At 47.1% G+C, this 17832-nt stretch overlaps 1 protein-coding gene across 1 annotated transcript in view; it reads left to right on the plus strand.

Moving 5' to 3' along the window:
• The window catches only part of LOC114587899 (A.superbus venom factor 1-like), a 56423-nt gene that overhangs the window by 17554 nt on the left and 21037 nt on the right, over positions 1 to 17832 (plus strand). The window contains exons 16-24 of the mRNA XM_077921305.1: positions 460 to 531; positions 2623 to 2823; positions 5389 to 5500; positions 7435 to 7520; positions 7661 to 7800; positions 10177 to 10386; positions 12332 to 12398; positions 13619 to 13705; positions 15927 to 16130. Coding sequence (XP_077777431.1) covers positions 460 to 531; positions 2623 to 2823; positions 5389 to 5500; positions 7435 to 7520; positions 7661 to 7800; positions 10177 to 10386; positions 12332 to 12398; positions 13619 to 13705; positions 15927 to 16130 — 1179 coding nt within the window. The remainder of the gene's footprint in view (positions 1 to 459; positions 532 to 2622; positions 2824 to 5388; positions 5501 to 7434; positions 7521 to 7660; positions 7801 to 10176; positions 10387 to 12331; positions 12399 to 13618; positions 13706 to 15926; positions 16131 to 17832) is intronic.

Raw genomic sequence — 17832 nt, forward strand, 5'->3', positions numbered from 1 at the left:
TGGGGACCCACAGGTTGAGAAACACTGGCCTAGACTCTTTTCTGGCTCAAGTGCTAGCATGGCATTGTCTGCAGGTTATGCCCCAGGATGCCAGGCAGGGGGTGGGGGTGCAGGTTCTTGGCCTGAACTGTCCCACTACCCCCCACTGTGTGATATGCAAATACACGTGACAAATCTCAGAAGACTGCTATTTCTAAGAAACAGCTTCAACAACCAGGACAATCAGCAATACTCCACATTGCACCCCCTGTAAGATGTCTTAATGAGAAATGGCAGCTATCAGGAGTTCATTGTCACATGTGTAACATGTAGTTAAGCCTTACATAATGGGACTCGGTGGGAACCACTTTTACGTAAACACGCATAAAGTCAGTCTCCAAAAGAATTAGAATTCAGTGGCACTAACATCTTATTTCAGTTCCAAACAATTAGTTCCTGTCCCTCCCTTTTCTACTCCAGATCCAAAGTGCCCTCAGCCTGCAACACGCCGACGCCGCTCTGTACAGCTCATTGAATCTAAAGCAAGTAAAGGTATGTGATGCATGGCAAAGGCTTCATCTGCAAGAATGGTGGAGAATTTTGCAATCATTGAACATGAATTCCAGTTCTTCTCCAAAATCTCTCATTCAGCTACCAAATGAACCCATTGATTTCCACACGAGTATTAATGAACATTATCAATGCCAACTTGTTAAATAAATCCAACAAAATTAATGACACTCTTTCTGAACCCAGAACATATTTAACAATGATTTTTTATACTAACATTGCTCCGTTCATTGTCTTTGTTTTGGAGTGATGGTAGGCATTCACATTTATTGTGATGCACTAGTCCTAGATCCTGCTGAGTTCCAGAAGAGGGGAAATTTTTTTCAGAAATATTGTAACTTGGAGATGTGATTTTAACTGACCTGACCAAGGGATGGTGGGTTGGAGTGGTGTCAAAACAGCTTCCTGATTCTGCTGAGCCACTTGGTCAGAATCAATTCACTCTACAATAGCTAACAAATCAATATTTAGCCTTCAGGCTTCCTAAAACGCAATCCCTCTTGGCAATGTTTTATACCCATCCAACAGTTTCACTCTTTCAGGCATTCCCGGCATATGCCACCCTTTCTCAACTTTTGGGCCTTAGATGTTGTTGGACTACAACTTCCATAATCCCTGACCGCTGGTTGTGCTAGCTAGGGATGATGGGAGTTGTAGTCCATAAACATATGGGGACCCAAGTGTGGCGTTCGTACGGAGCCCCTGGTCGTCTCACGGACTATTGACCCGTACACCACTAATCCGCTGCCACCAACCAGGTCCTCCCTGGTAAAATCACTTCAGTCTCAGTCAGCTTTTCAATTAATAAAGAAGAGTGTATTTTATTTCAGACATAAAACAAAACTTTTACAGCATACCAAACGGTGTTCCTCTTTACTTTCTTAGTCTTATGTTGCTCTCTCTATCTCTGCTACCTCCCCACACTCAAGGACCAACCGCCCTAACTGTCTCTCTATTAAAAAGGTAAAGGTACCCCTGCCCGTACGGGCCAGTCTTGACAGACTCTAGGGTTGTGCGCCCATCTCACTTAAGAGGCCGGGGACCAGCGCTGTCCGGAGACACTTCCGGGTCACGTGGCCAGCGTGACAAGCTGCATCTGGCGAGCCAGCGCAGCACACGGAAACGCCGTTTACCTTCCCGCCAGTAAGCGGTCCCTATTTATCTACTTGCACCCGGGGGTGCTTTCGAACTGCTAGGTTGGCAGGCGCTGGGACCGAGCAATGGGAGCGCACCCCGCCGCGGGGATTCGAACCGCCGACCTTTCGATCGGCAAGCCCTAGGCGCTGAGGCTTTTACCCACAGCGCCACCTGCGTCCCTTGTCTCTCTATTACCAACTGCCTTTCCCAACCAGCCAACCCATGAAACCCAACCAACTGCCCACCAACAACTCCCAACGAACTCCTCTCAGAACTCCTTTATAGACCCACTGACTCCACCCCCCTGGGTCCTGTCTGTGCAACCTATTTAACCATTTCACCTCCAGCACTCTCTCATATATGTTAACGTCACACCAAGGCTGAGAAACGCTGCCTTATATGCTCCACCATCTCACCACTATCAGGAGAATCCAAAACAATAACATTCATAGCATAAACTAGGAGCTACACATCTGCTTATCTTGCTTACCAGCCCCACCTACCCCCCACCCCCACTTGCCAACCCCCCCCACTTCCTTTACACCTCACTCAACCCCCATCTCCTCACAGTTTACCTTACCCCCTCATACCCATGATCTCCAGTCGCTGCCACCACTGGAGGGGGGGGGGGAGACACAGAAAGAATCCCCTCCATTGCTTCTGCCAGTGGCAGCAGTGATGACAAGGAGAGCATGATAACACCTTCTTGGGCTTCTCACTGCCTGGCCTACCGGACTTCTCACTTGGCCTGCTTGTATGCCTCCTTGGACTGCCTGCCTCCTATTGGCAGCCATGCAAACTACAGCATGACAACATCCTTATATTCTTACTATAGAATAAGATAACAGCTTTCTTCTGATGCCTGTTGGGAGTAGGAAAACAACAGTGGTATGGGAAACATTCTTTGATATTTCACATGTTGTTTGCATATTTCAGCTGGCCAATTTCAGAATCGGACACTAAGGAAGTGTTGTGAAGATGGCATGCATGAGAACCCCATGGGCTACAGCTGTGAAAAGCGTATACAATACATTGTGGATCAGACTGAGTGCCAGAATGTTTTCCTTGAATGTTGCCGCTTCATCAGAGACATATTGAATGAGAATGAGCGGGATGAAGAACTGATATTGGCAAGAAGCAAGTAGATTTATTATTATTATTATTATTATTATTATTATTATTATTAATTCAGAGGCACACTATTGGGGAGATGGTAAGTAAGTCTCAGAACACTATGGAAGGGCTGCAAAACCCTTTGTTACTTATGTGATCCCATTGCCCTATCTGACACTTTACATAAGCAGAAAGACTGGGCCCTGGTCTGAGAAGACTGCAGATTTGACAGAAGGGAAGGGAATGAGAGAGGGGTGAAAGGAGTGAAGAGAAAGCAGAAGGATATGAGAAGAGAAGACACAAGGGCATGCACAAACGCAGTTGCACCCTTTTGGACATTGTTTCAGGTGGAGAGGAGTATCTTTAGATTAAACCAAAAGCCTCATAGAAACAGTGGACATTAGGTGTTTGATGGAAAGGAGGTGCTACATAGGTGTTCTGGGAAGGAATTCAAGGTGTGTGACGGCTTAGAGTTTAATATGGTCTTGATTTAAGCCTGGTCTATACATGCAGAAAAATTAGTAGAACTCCTGAGGTGGTAGAATAGACTACTATTTTTAACCTCAAGAGGGTGTGTGCATGCCATTTTTGAATGTCTTCCTGCTACAATAACTCCCTGCAAGTACAGTCATAACTTGGATCTCAAATGCCTTGGCTCCCGAACAAATCGGCTCCCGAATGATTGAAACCTGGAAGTCAGTTTTCGAGTGATTTTCGGAAGCCGAATATCCTGCACTGCTTCCGTGGCTTCCGATTGGCTGCAGGAGCTTCCTGCAGGCAATCAGAAGCCACACTTTGGTTTCCAAACATTTTGGAAGTTGAACGGACTTCCGGAATGGATTCCGTTCGACTTCTAAGGTACAACTGTACAAAATTTTCTACGTGCAAAGAGTTCTTAAAAAACAAAGCAAAACTCAAGCCAAGTAGTATTAAAGAGTGTACAAAACCTCCTGCAGTGATCTAGCCCATTCTGTTGCCTCAAGAATCTCTTATAGTTTTGCTCAGGGGGAAGCACTTCTCTTCTTCGCCCGCTCAACCCAATGCCACAGGGATTAAGTTAAAACTTTCACCTCCAACACGCAGCCCTGAGCACTGTGCTGCCTGATGCCTCTGTTGCGCTGCCCCAACGCTGTGCAAACAATGGAATACGGGAGGTGTCGGGAGAGATAAAATAAAGTACTTCGTTACACACAACACATGGTTAAACTTTGGCACTTGCTCCTGCAGGGATGGAGTTCTGGCCACCAGCCTAGATAGCTTTAACAGAGGAGAGGGCTTTCAAATTCATGGAGGAGAGGGCTTTCAATGGCTACTAGCCCTAAAGGCTAAACTCTGCTTCCACAGATGGTGGCAGCAATTATTCTGAACAGTGCCGGATATACGTATAAGCTATAGCTTAGGGCCCCACTCTCTTGGGGGCCCCCAAAAAAATTAAAGGAAAAAATAAACTGGATGTACATTTCCAAAATATAATATAACAAACAAATAAAACAAAACCTACAAACAGCAACAGTATTTTGTGTTGTGTAGGCTCCTATGATGTAAAGTCATGGGCCCCGCCTGCTATCCTGCTCCCTAAAATATCACTGGTTTGCTCATTTCTATATATAGGGTGCCTACATTCTGCATGGACTGGTTGCATGGCAACATGGGCAAATGGCTTTAGATACCTATTAGGTCCATAAATGACCATATAGCATATATTCAACACAAAAAACAGTGGCAATTTGTTGTTGACAAAGGACAGCTGGACATATAAAGGGCCCCATTGCCTTCAGTAGCTTAGGGCCTCATCAAACCTACCGTATTTTTCACCCTATAGGACGCACCGTCCCATAAGGCGCACCTAGTTTTTTGGGGGGGGAATAAAGGGGAAAAAATTATTTCCCCCCCAGGCGCGGGGCTGGGGCGGGGGAAGCTCGAGCTTCCCCTGACCCCAGCCCCCAAACAGGCAGCTCTCTGCAAGCCATGGGAGCGCTCCCGCTGCTTGCGGAGAGGTCCGCGAAGCCTGGTTGCGCTGAGCTGAGCGCGTGCAGGCTTCAGCATGCAGGCAACTCTCCGCAAGCAGCGGGAGCCCAGCGCTGGGCTCCCGCTGCTTGCGGAGAGGTGTGTGAAGCCTGGAGAGCGAGAGGGTTCGGTGCGCACTGACCCCTCTCGCTCTCCAGGCTTCAGCGAAAGCCTGCATTCGCCCCATAGGACGCACACACATTCCCCCTTCATTTTTGGAGGGGAAAAAGTGCGTCCTATAGGGCGAAAAATACGGTAAGTCCGGCCCTGCTTCTGAACACCAGTTGCTGAAAACCACTGGAGGAGTTTGTGCTTGAATCCTGCTAGTGGGTTTCACACAGGCTTCTGCTTGGCCACTGTGAGAACCAAATGCTGGACTAGTGGGGCCCGATCCAGGAGGTTTTCCTTATATAGCCTGCCAAGCATGTTGAGATGGTGGCCTGATGTGTTCTTTTCCTGAAGCTGCTGCTCTTAATGGGAACGAACCCAGAAGTCAAGTTTTGGGTCTGTTGGTCACTTATTGCAGGGACTTCATAGTAACAAAGGCCATTGCAGCTAAGTCTTTGTCTCCCGTTTTCCCAGGTGACTTTGAGGATGATTTCTTAGCTGATGAAGACATCACTTCTAGAACTCAGTTTCCAGAGAGCTGGTTATGGCGAACAGAACAGCTGACTGCACCTCCTAATGATCAAGGGTACAAAGATGTTATGGCTATGTTCTCCTTTGCAGCCTAGTGTCTGCTCTCCAGACTTAGGCTGCAATCCTACAAGGTGTGATCGGAAAGTTCCGTGAATGGTCACAGAAATCGGACCGCGAGAAAAATTTGAACATACGTACATACCTTACAGGCCTTCAAAGTAGGCCCTCTCTGATACAATGCACCGTTGACAACGTTCGTATAACTGTTGGAAACTTCTGGAGAAGTCCTCTTTTCGTACTGCTTTCAGTTCCCTCGTCATAGCAGCTTGGACATGTGAAATGTTGGAAAATCTGTGTCCTTTCAGTGCAGATTTCAGTTCTGGAAAAGAAAGAAATCCGGCAGGGCCAGATTGGAGAATATGGAGGGTGGGACAACTCAGTAACCTCAGCAATGATTTCACGTGGAATATGCAATTCTTCCGCCATCATTTGGATGGGCAAATGCCAATCCCAAATCAATAACTCACAAACTCTGTCGACATTTGCCACCGTTCTGCTCGTTGATGGTCTGCTAGACCTAGGGTCATCTTCGATGGTTTGCCGCCCTTCATGAAATTGCTCAAACCACTCATACACTGTCTTTTGAGTTACGGCTTCATCTCCATACACAATTGTGAACATTTTGTGGGTTTCTGATGCCGATCGTATGTTCAAATATTTCTCACTGTCCAATTTCTGTGACCATTCACCGAACTTTCTGGCCGCACCTTGTATATCCATTTACTTGTAGCAAGAACCATTTAACTCAAGTACACACACACACAGTGCAAGAGAGAGGTTATGCTATATAGCTAGCTTGGCAATAATTCCTTCTTTCCAAAGGCTAGGTATCTTGACAAGAGACTCTTTGACACCTTCACCCAAACTACAGTTCCCAGGATTCTTTAGAGTAGGGGTAACCAATGTGATTACCTCTAGATGTTGCAGGACTCCAACTCCCATAAGCCTCAGCCAGCACTGCCAATAGTCAGGAATGAAGGGAGTTGAATTCCAAAACAGCTGCATGGCACCAAGTGAGCTAGCCCTACTTTAGGTGAAGCTTTGAACGCTGAGCTTGTGTGGAGCTGATCTCTATCCATCACACAATTTGTCAGAGGAAGAGCAGGGTGTAAGATGTAGTTATGATATGAAGGATGGTGGCTAAAACGCTTGGTTCAGAGCAAACACACATGAGGCATGAGGAAAGCCCACCAGAATTGTACTGGTATGGTCTTAGCTGGCTCAGAGCTTGGTCCCAGTGGCGGAGGAAGCCGTTCGGGCGCGTGGGGTGGCACACCCAGGAGCAGGGCGAGCCGCCTATGGGGTGGGGCGCACCGCGGGGCCTCCAGAGTGCCTGCCTCCTCCTACTCAGCCACCCTACAGCTGGGGGGAGGCAGTGGGTGGACCGTTTGGACAGCACGGAGCCTGCACACGCCCAAGCCACCGCAATTATTGGGCACGCTGAAGGCACAACGGTGAGTTCTGCCTGGCATTTTGTCACCCCCCTCAGTGGTGACACCTGGGGTGGACCGCACCCACTGCACCCCCCTTCCTCCACCCCTGCTTGGTCCCTAGAGCTTTAGGTAAAACCTGGATGGAACTCCTCCAAACTCCGGTCAGCTGGAACAAATAAAACATGGATTGATCACCTCAACATATGTAAGAACAGAGATGACCAAACATGCCTCAATCCATTCCAATATCTATTCACATTTTCATTGGGTATTTTCTATTCCACAGCAACTGATTTATTTTGCACAAGTCTACATTCCATTCTGATGTCTACTGATATGATAATATATGTAATTTATTTTAAAATTATTATTTTTTACATAGCACCCAATACACATGCATTATCTTAGCCACCAACAGATATTTGCTTATCCGTTATGTTCCCTGTGTAGCAGCTGCACTCAGGTATGACATGGTAACCTTTCTCGTTGTTCCTAGGATCTCATCCAAAACCATACCTGTTTACCTGAAGGATTCAATCACCACCTGGGAGGTTCTGGCTGTGAGCATTTCAGACACAAAAGGTGAAGAAGAGCAGGTGGGAGACAGGGGCTGGGGAGCTGATGCCAGGCCACACTCTGCCTTGACAAAAATCTAGGATGGGCAATGTTCAAGTTCTTTTGATTTTTCAACCTGCTTCCTTCCCTGTTGGCCCGCCTTGCAGGGATCTGCGTGGCTGACCCTTACGAGATAACTGTCAGGAAGAACTTCTTCATCGATCTACGGCTACCCTATTCAGTAGTGAGGAATGAACAGGTGGAGATCCGAGCTGTTCTCTACAACTATAGGAGGCGGGATCTCAGAGTAAGTGCAAGCTTTTGGCAGAAGCATTTGATGTTGAGGATTTCATGCTTAATTGGTTTTACGCAAATTGTGCGTTGCCTGTTTATTTTTACACTGTAACTTGCTCTGGTTTTATGGGCTAATAGCCGTAAATAAATAAATAATAATAAAAAAAACTTGCTCTGGCATTGTTTGTTATGTGTGCACACTTCAGTCCAGCTGCAGGGAAATTGCATTGCAAATCCACACTGTAAGGAGTACTGTAAGTATTTGCAGGGGCCAGGCCCTCAGCGCAGTGGGAAGTTGCAGGACTCCTTGCTGTGCTTGTCTTGGGGGAGTCGGGTGCGGCCTGGCATGTGTGGCCAGATCAGGAGATGTGTAGCATCTGGAGGCAAGCCTAAAAGGAGTATATAAGGACAGCATTTCCCCCTGGTTCTTTGCCACAGCAATGTGGTCCATACTCTGCTGTTACCAGTTCCTGCTTTCGCTCCTGATCTTGCTCCAGCACTCCTGTCCTTGTTTCAATTCCTGATCCTATTTCTGTTTCTGCGTTCCAGCCTTATCGACTTTCCATTCTCCATTGAACTACTATCATGATCTCTTTCAGCTTCTGCCTTCTGGAAGAAGGTACAGGGTTATAAAGACTAGGACTAGCCGCCTGAGAAACAGTTTCTATTCAAATGTGATTTTGGTTTTAAATTCAGTGTAAGGTAGTCTCTAGGGATGTGGATGGCGCTGTGGGTAAAAGCCTCAGCGCCTAGGGCTTGCCGACCGAAAGGTTGGCGGTTCGAATCCCCGCGGCGGGGTGCGCTCCCGTCATTCGGTCCCAGCGCCTGCCAACCTAGCAGTTCGAAAGCACCCCTGGGTGCAAGTAGATAAATAGGGACCGCTTACAAGCGGGAAGGTAAACGGCGTTTCCGTGTGCAGCTCTGGCTCGCCAGAGCAGCGATGTCACGCTGCCCACGTGACCCGGAAGTGTCTCCGGACAGCGCTGGCCCCCGGCCTCTTGAGTGAGATGGGCGCACAACCCTAGAGTCTGGCAAGACTGGCCCGTACGGGCAGGGGTACCTTTACCTTTTTAAGGTAGTCTCTATCGGGGTATATTGTATTTAATTATGGGGTATCAGAGTTTTTAGGGGGCTAACCAGGCTGGGATAGCTGGCATAGCAGGCTTGTTGGTTTCTGAATGTCTGAGGTAGATTTTCAGTTTCATTGTTCTGTATGGGAGAATGACAATAAAGATTATTGTATCGTACCATTGTTACCACCCACACCCTGGTCCCGGCGGGTGAGGCCTGGACTCCTGCCGCCTACGACCCAGACTGTGGCGCACAGTTGCAATGAGGCATTGCTCCTAAACCTGCTGAGCCAGGGATTGTGGCCTTCAGTGGGTTTAGCAGCAGTGCCTCATTGCAACTGTGCGCCACAGTCTGGGTGGTAGGTGGCAGGAGTCCAGGCCTGACCCGCCGGGACCAGGGTGTGGGTGGGACCAAGCGTGGATTTGCATTGCAATGAGGCGTTGCTGCCGGAACGAAGCTCACACACATCTGTGCAAAAGAACCGAGCACTCTTTGGGTTCAGGAAACATGTTATAAATATAAAGAAAGTGTGGGTAGCCCGTGTCCCCAAGTGTTACTTGTGTCCATCTAATTTCACACAGCTGTCAGCTTACTTTCATTTGGGTTATGAGGAGGGGGGAAGTGGCTGGCAGAGAAGGAAAGAAAACGGGATGACAGAAGAGAAAGCAGAAAAGGGAGCAGTGAAGAGAGAGAGAAAAGGGGCAAACCCCCCCCCCCCCACTTTGCTTTGGCAGAGCTTATTGCTGGCTTTGGCCTTGCACATCTTTGGCATGGAGCTACCAAAGAGCCAGGGACGCGGGTGGCGCTGTGGGTTAAACCACAGAGCCTACGACTTGCTGATCAGAAGGTCGGCGATTCGAATCCCCGTGACGGGGTGAGCTCCCGTTGCTCGGTCCCTGCTCCTGCCAACATAGCAGTTCGAAAGCACGTCAAAGTGCAAGCGTGTTTTTTCATGAGTAGAATGTGTCCTTTTATTTAAAATGCATCCCTGGGTTATTTGTGGGGCTGCCTGGTGTATTTACATGAGTAGAATGCATGCTTTTATTTAAAATTCATCTCTGGGTTATTTGTGGGGCACAGGAATTTGTTCATTCCCCCCCAAAAATATAGTCTGGCCCCCCCACAAGGTCTGAGGGGCAGTGGACCGGCCCCCTGCTGAAAAAGTTTGCTGACCCCTGGTTTGAAGGGTAGCAGAGGCTGTTTGCAAGGACCTTTCCTGTCATTAAAGCACACATACTTCCCCCCCACCCAATCACAGGCTGAATGATCCCCATCCCCTCATTATAACGGATCATTTCATTCTCTCTCTTCTCCTCAGGTGCGGGTGGAGCTGATACACAACCCAGCCTTCTGCAGCGCCTCCACTGCCAAGGAAAAATACCAGCAGATGCTCACTATTAGAGGCCAGTCCTCCAGGGCGGTGCCATTTGTGGTCATTCCACTAAAGCTGGGACAACATGACATTGAGGTCAAAGCCGCTGCCTTGGGAGGTGCTGCGGACGGCGTGAAGAAGAAGCTGAAGGTTGTGGTATGTGACAAGTTGTTGCAGAGGAAGGGCCACTAAGATGATCAAGGGTCTGGAAAGCAAGCCTTATTTATGTGGAATGGTTCTGGGAGCTGGGTCTGTTTAGCCTGGAAAAGAGGAAACCGAGAGGAGATATGATAGCCAACTTCAAATATCTCAAGGGCTGTCACGTGGAAGAAGGAAGAAGCTTGTTTTCTCCTGCCCTGGAGGGTAGGACCTGAACCAATGGCTTCAAGTTACACTCAAGGGGGTTTGCTCTCTAGAACTGAGGGCACCTGGAGTCACTCCTCCTTGAGAGAAGGAGTGAGGAAATGAGATAGCTTCCTTCTAAGCTAGGCACCATGTTCCCACAATCCATGGCTTCTATTTCTCTCATGGCCCATTGCAGCTAGGGGTAGAGTAAGCATGGAAGAGTTTCAGTTTAACTGGACATTTAGTTTGGAAACTGAGGAGGATTTTACTCACTCTTAGCTTTTGGGAAGGGGTGGTATAATAATAATAATAATAATAATAATAATAATAATAATAATAATAATAATAATAATTTATTTGTACCCCGCCACTCTGGGCGGCTTCCAACAAAGATTAAAAATACATTAAAATGTCACACATTAAAAACTTCCCTGAACAGGACTGTCTTCAGATGTCTTCTAAAAGTCTGGTAGTTGTTCTTCTCTTTGACATCTGGTGGGAGGGCGTTCCACAGGGCGGGCGCCACTACCGAGAAGGCCCTCTGCCTGGTTCCCTGTAGCTTTGCTTCTCGCAATGAGGGAACCGCCAGAAGACCCTCGGCGCTGGACCTCAGTGTCCGGGCAGAACAATGGTGGTGGAGACGCTCCTTCAGCTATACTGGGCCGAGGCCGAGGTATAGAAAATGAGTTGTAAATAAACAGGAGCAATCTTGGAGAGAGAGATAGAAAGAGTGCATTGCAGGGTGTGCCAAATTTAGATTACTCCCGTAGAGGAGCATGCTTTTCACAAGTGCCACAGGGTCTGAAAAGAGCTCTCCCCCTTCTCCTGATGGGCTCTGTCAGCCAGGGGCAAAGCAAGGAGAACCGGCACCCAGTGCCGGGTATTGGGGGCGGGGCCAACCACCTGGTGACGCATGCATGTGCGCCGTAAGTAGGGTGCATGCATGCGCCATACGTAGCACTGTTATGCATGCACCGCCAGGCAGTTTGCCGACGGTACCGCTTGAGTGCCATGGGAACGGCGGCGGAGGGTGCAGCTGCGAGCGGAGGATCCTCCACATGCGACTGCGGCGGAGTGATGGCGGCGGCTCACACCGTCATGCCCGGGGGCAGGGGGGAGAGCCCCCCCACAGGGTGCCTTCTTGTCACGCCCCTCAGAGATGGCACCCAGGGTGGACTGCCCCCCTGCCCCCTTCCTCTGCCACTGCTGTCAGCTTGCTAGGACACAGGTGGGCTTCCTAGGGCATCAGGGCTGACCTAAGAGTTGAGGGAATGGAATCTGTGACTATCCAGCTGTGGTGGCAAAGCACCATTAAGGACAGGTTGGTGCTGCCTATGGATGAGGGACTATGGACCCCAACCGAGGATTGCTACAGTGCCTTAGCTACTGGGGATTTATGGGGCTGACCTGAACCTATTCCTGTGTTATATTCAGGCACAAACATGTAGCTGAGTCATATTGCAACAGAAGCTAGATCCGATCATAGCTGTCAACCTTCCCTTTTTTTGTGGGAAATTCCCTTATTCCAGCACCATTTCCTGCTGTTTCCCGCTGCTATCCCGAATTGTTAGATATCCCGTAGACTGTCTCCGGGACAGGCGAGGCTGCTGATCCCTTATTTTCAAACCTGAAAATTGACAGCTATGGATCTGATGCATATGTTTGCCCTGCCCTGCTGCCTTTTTGAATTGCTCTTTGCTGCCATGTTAAGTAATATTTGCAGTGAGACTCGTTCTGTTCTTTCTTCTTGCCCCAGCCTGAAGGGATACAGAGAAAACTTGTGACTGTCATTGAGCTGGATCCTGCTACGCAAGGGAACAGCGGTAACACTCATTCTTCAGCTTCCCTTTTCCTTCTCTTTCTTCACCCTTGGAAAACCACCTCTCTGTTGCCCAGCTCTTTCATTTGCTTACAAGGGAAAACGGGTATCATTTTGTCTAGAAGATTTCAGACGGGAGTTCATTTCTCTTGTGGAGATTGTTCTGAGCCCAGAGGAAGGCATCTCTATGTAAGGGGAGGCGCTCGCTGGCAGATTAATAGGTACCACTGTGATGGAAGGTAATAGTACATACACTATCCCACCTCCTGCCAATCCCTAAAGAAGGTTAAAAACGCAAAAAGTAAGATGAGTGCTTATGCAAAATCACACTTATGTGGTGTGTCTGTACATCAGGCAGCGCTCCTGGCAAGACCTCGGAGGACTGACTCACTTACAGATCCAGCATTCAGTTTGGTGGCAAGTGTGTTTGTAGCACCAGCTGTGAAGTGGTGGTACAAACATGGTAGAGCAGATGTGGGTGGCGCTGTGGTCTAAACCACGGAGCCTCTTGGGCTTGCTGATCAGAGGGTTGGCGGTTCAAATCCCCATAACGAGGGGTCTCATTGTTCTGTCCCAGATCCTGCCAAACTAGCAGTTCGAAAGCACCCCAGTGCGAGTAGATAAATAGGCACCACTCCGGCGGGAAGGTAAATGGTGTTTCTGTGTGCTCTGACTTCCTTCACGGTGTCCCATTGCGCCAGAAGCGGTTTAGTCCTGGTGGCCACATGACCCGGAAAGCTGTCTGTGGACAAACGGCGGCTCCCTCGACTTGAAAGTATGATGAGCGCCGCAACCCCACAGTCGCCTTTGACTGGATTTAACTGTCCAGGGCATATTTTGCACGCAGAACGTCCCAGGAACTGTCCATGGAGTTCCCAGTTAAAAGGATCAGGTAGCAGGTGATAGGGAAAGACTTGTGCCAGAGAAGGTGGCAACATTGGGCTGGATGGACAGATAGTTTGACTAAATCCATTGCCCATGTTCCCTCTTAGCTTGATAATGCCCTGACAGGGCTTTGTTGTACACGTATAGTAGGTACACAGAATATAATATCTGAACACCCTCCTAGTTTTCTATGAAGTTCCTGCGTAGAACTTCTGGTTTAACGCCACTTTTAGAAATGGATGTGGAAAAGCAAAACTAAAACAGTTTAATTATGGAAGCAACAAGCAACTCATGTTTCTGCCTCCTTGTAATTTTCCTCTTTTTCCTCCCTTTTTTCAGATGGAGTCCAGGAACATCAGGTCAAAGCTAGGAGTTTAGAAGATATCATTCCTGGTACAGACCCTGAGACCAAAATTACTGTTCAAGGTAAGCACTAGTTACAGTAGTGGCCAAAATTGTGGAAACCTTTTGGAAAAAGTGTATTTCTGAGGTTTGATGGCTCATAACACCACTTTCTTTTGGAGGAATACCCTAAAATTATATATCAATGGAAAGATAATTTAATGAAGAATGTAATGCAACAAAGTGTGTTCAGTTATCTGTATTCTATCAAAGATTATAGCCAAATAACCAGAAAGAGGAAGCACAACTTGCTTAGGTTGATATGCAGTAGCTTTCCTTCATATAAACCTCAGAAATACACTTTTTGACCATTAGTGTGCTTCGACATGCAGAGGTCTAGGCTTGCAGAACTGAAAATAATCAAAACCCCACCCTGACTTGCCCCCTGCAGCAACCCCCCAGCCCCAGGAATATGCTCCTGGGGCAAGCCCTCCGAGAATTTCTGATGTGATAGACCATGCAGCAGGCAGAACCTTCTCTGCTGATCTCAGTGAGTGTGGCAGGTGGAAAAAAAGCTTTAAGGCTTTCAAGGGAATAAACCTTGAATTAGGCTTGGAAGCTAATTATACCAGCCCTTGATGCAAAGCGGACAAGGCCGGCACAAAAGAAAACTAGCTGGAAGAAGGAGGCAAGTCTGAAAAGAGCTGTCCATACTTACTGGCGGGTTTTATTAGGTAGGTGAGGGAATATAATTAACTATATTTTATTCCTCTACAGACCCGTGTGTGTGTGTGTGTGTGTGTGTGTTAGCAGACAGAAAGGATCAGCTTACCACTTGTATTTAAGAGCACGAGGCTGAGCAGAGTTTAAATCCCATCTCCTGTGGTTTAATTGAAAGCATAGGAATTAGCCGCTGGGCTGATCACCCACTATGTTGCCCCAAATGTCAAAGAAACAGGCTACAGACTGAAATGTAAGTTTATTTTTTTTTCCTTTCTTTTTTTTCCTATCTCCTTTTTTTTATAATAATATTTTATTAAATTTTAACAATAAAGAAATTCCAAAACAACAAACAAAGAACAAGAAAAGCACAAGAAAAATATAAAACACAACAATACAAAATTGCACAATACAAAAATACAAACATTTAACCTAACACGGAAAAAAGAAAAAGAAAACAGAAAAACCAAATAAGTGCACAAAAAAGAAAAACACAAATCCCTCTTTTTTAATTTCTCATCTTTGATTAACTTATTTTCCTGACTTCCTCACGCCTCCCTTTTTTGTATCCCTTTTTGAAAATTGGTTCAGCAAATTCATATCCTATTACTTTATCCTTAATTGCTTTTCCTCCCAAATTATAATTTCAAATTTTTATCTGTTATCAATCCAGTCTTACATTATATCTTGTTGCTAGAACCCCTTCATTTCATTTCAATGTCATCAATATTCATACATTTTACAATGTTTCTGTAAATAAATTTTACTGAAATGTAAGTTTAAAGCTTACAGTTTACTCACAGTCCAGCATTCGTCCTTAGAAACAGCAGCAGTAAAAATAAAATACTTGTGTTTACAGCAATAACAGCTTCAGGTATGGGCCTAATGCTGGAGCAAGTGGGAAGACATCTGTCTCCGTTGCTGATTGAATAGAGAGAGGGGAGAAGGAAATACTTCATTGTTTTTTCTTTCCTCCTAGGAGAGGAGGGGGAAATGATATCACACAGAGCCTTCTCTACCACTTGCCTTTCTATGGTCTGAGTCTGCCTATCAGCAACAGAGCTCTGTGGTCATAACCCATTCACATGCTAACTAGCAAGAAAATGCATGGTTAGATTTTCTTATCTCCCACACTTACAATCCAGCATGGCTAAGATTGCAACCCACACAAGTGTTAGTTTCTGTTTGTTGCCACTGTGAAGTCCTTGGAGTCACAAGACTCTGTTTACATTCCAGAGATTCCATTCTGTTGGAAGTCTCACGGGAGACGGATGTGACGTTACTGGTTTCCTGTTCCTTTGTTTTTCCAGTTGCTCTCTGCTCTCACAGAGAGAGGACGTATTTTCTTTTCTGTCTGCGTAGTTAGCAATAAAACCTAGCAATGTAACTCAAACTTCTCGTCACTTCTGCTGCTTTGAAACTCTGCATAATGGGGAACGTGCTTGGAGTCTCATCAAAGGCTCAGGTCGTTAATCACGTCGGAGGGCGATTCCGGAGGAGTCGCTCAGTCGAACGCAGGTTCCGACAACAAGTCCCTACTGCATGCTTGGGCTCACATGTTTGCTATCATTCTTTTTGTGGCCAGGAGACCCTGTGGCTCATATTGTTGAAGACTCAATTGATGGGACCAAACTGAAGCACCTCATTGTAACGCCCACTGGCTGTGGGGAGCAGAACATGATCACCATGACGCCATCGGTTATTGCCACCCACTACCTCGACACCACAGGGCAGTGGGAGAAGCTTGGGATGGATCGCCGCTCCGATGCAGTCAATCAGATCATGCAAGGTAAGACAATTGTGTGTCTCCAGAGCTGTTCCTCCTCCAGCTCGTGCATAGGTCTGTCCATGGCTTCTTGAGTTGTCCATCCATAGAAACATTGAGTTCAGGACCCTCCTAGATCAAGAGTCCCACAGAACTTGCAACAGGTTTCAGGCAGCCTCTCCCCATAAAAATCACCCCAGACCCTGTAATCATCATGTGAGGCCTTTCTTTGTGTGCCTCCTTCATGTGAGGTCCAGAGGGCAGCAACATGAGAACAGGCCTTTTCTGCAGTGGCTCCCCATTTGTGGAATGTTCTCCCCAGGGAGGTTTGTCTGGCGCCTTAATTATACATCTTTAGGCGCCAGGCGAAAATGTTGCTCTTCAACCAGGCCTTGGGCTGATTAATATTCTACAGCCTTTGAAATTGTTTGTGGGAGGGAAGGTTATTGTTTTGTTTCTGTTTTAACTATTTATTTTGTGCTTTTATCCTGTATTTTTTATCTTGTGGGCTAATCTGAGATCTTCAGATGAAGGGCTGAATCATCATCATCAGTGCTTTTTTCTAAAAAATTGTTTAGGGATACTCTCACTTTGACTCAAGAAAACCACAATTTTATAGTTCAAATTGGGAAAAATAAATACAGTAAATGGACAAAAGTACATGTTTTACCTCATATTGCACAGCTAACAGCTCACACTAACTTCCACATTGGCATGAGGTTGTGTGCACTAACATCTTCCCGATTCCTCTGCTAGATTCCAACTCCTAATTCACACATTAAATGCTTGCTTTTGTCTGAGACTCAGGAAACACTGTGACAGGAAATGAGGCCACCATCGGCGGTAGCAACAGAACTGACGATTCACTGTGATAGCGAAGAAACTAAATTTTTTAGTTTCTTCTCCCTTAGATTCACAAAATGTTTAGGGGTACGCGTCCCCCTGCACCCCGCCAGAGAAAAGCACTGATAAAATTTTATTGAAGAATGGGTACCCATTGGTAATGGCCTCTGAGAAATTTCTAAAGGCTACTTGAGTTGCCTCCATACCCATTTATAAGGTTAGGAATTTCCATCTCCCTTTTTTCTCATCTGGAGAATATTAAGATAACAAGAAGGAAACTGCCCATTTCTCAACTGCCTATGCCTCATAGTGGCGGTGCCTGTTCTGCTCTGTGTTAAGATCTTGATGGGGCAAAGCAACCCTGTTCCTCAACTGGTGTTCTGCCGAAGCTACAAAGAGACCAGAAGGGAAAGCTGAAAAGGACACAAAGAAAAAGGCATATGCAAAGGAAGAGCAGATGAGGCAGTGCAGCAATTAAATAAAAGGGGTGTGGAGCAAAGTTTCTTTCTGCACAGGGCGAGTGCCAGTTGCCTGTCTAGATGCATTTGTCTAAGCCAGAGGTTGGCAACCTAAGGCCCGGGGGCCAAATACGGCCCGTGGGGGTCGTTTAACCGGCCCCCCGAGCCGCCCCCAAACCCTGCTGCTGCGCTCGAGGACTCACTTCTGCGGCACTGGCGGGGCTTCCTATCAGCTGCAGGAAGCTCCTGCAACCAATAGGAAGCTACAGGCGCCTCCTCCGTGCTGGTAATAGCGTCTACGCATGCGCGCACACATGCAGACGCCTCCTCTAGCCGGAATGGTTATGTACTGAAGTTCTCACCCTGGGCCAGCAGGGGGATACTGTAGATAGTTTTCACTCAGGTCCACATATGCAAATAAGGAA

This window comes from Podarcis muralis, chromosome 17 (assembly GCF_964188315.1).
Source record: "Podarcis muralis chromosome 17, rPodMur119.hap1.1, whole genome shotgun sequence".
In the NCBI taxonomy this organism is placed as follows: domain Eukaryota; kingdom Metazoa; phylum Chordata; class Lepidosauria; order Squamata; family Lacertidae; genus Podarcis; species Podarcis muralis.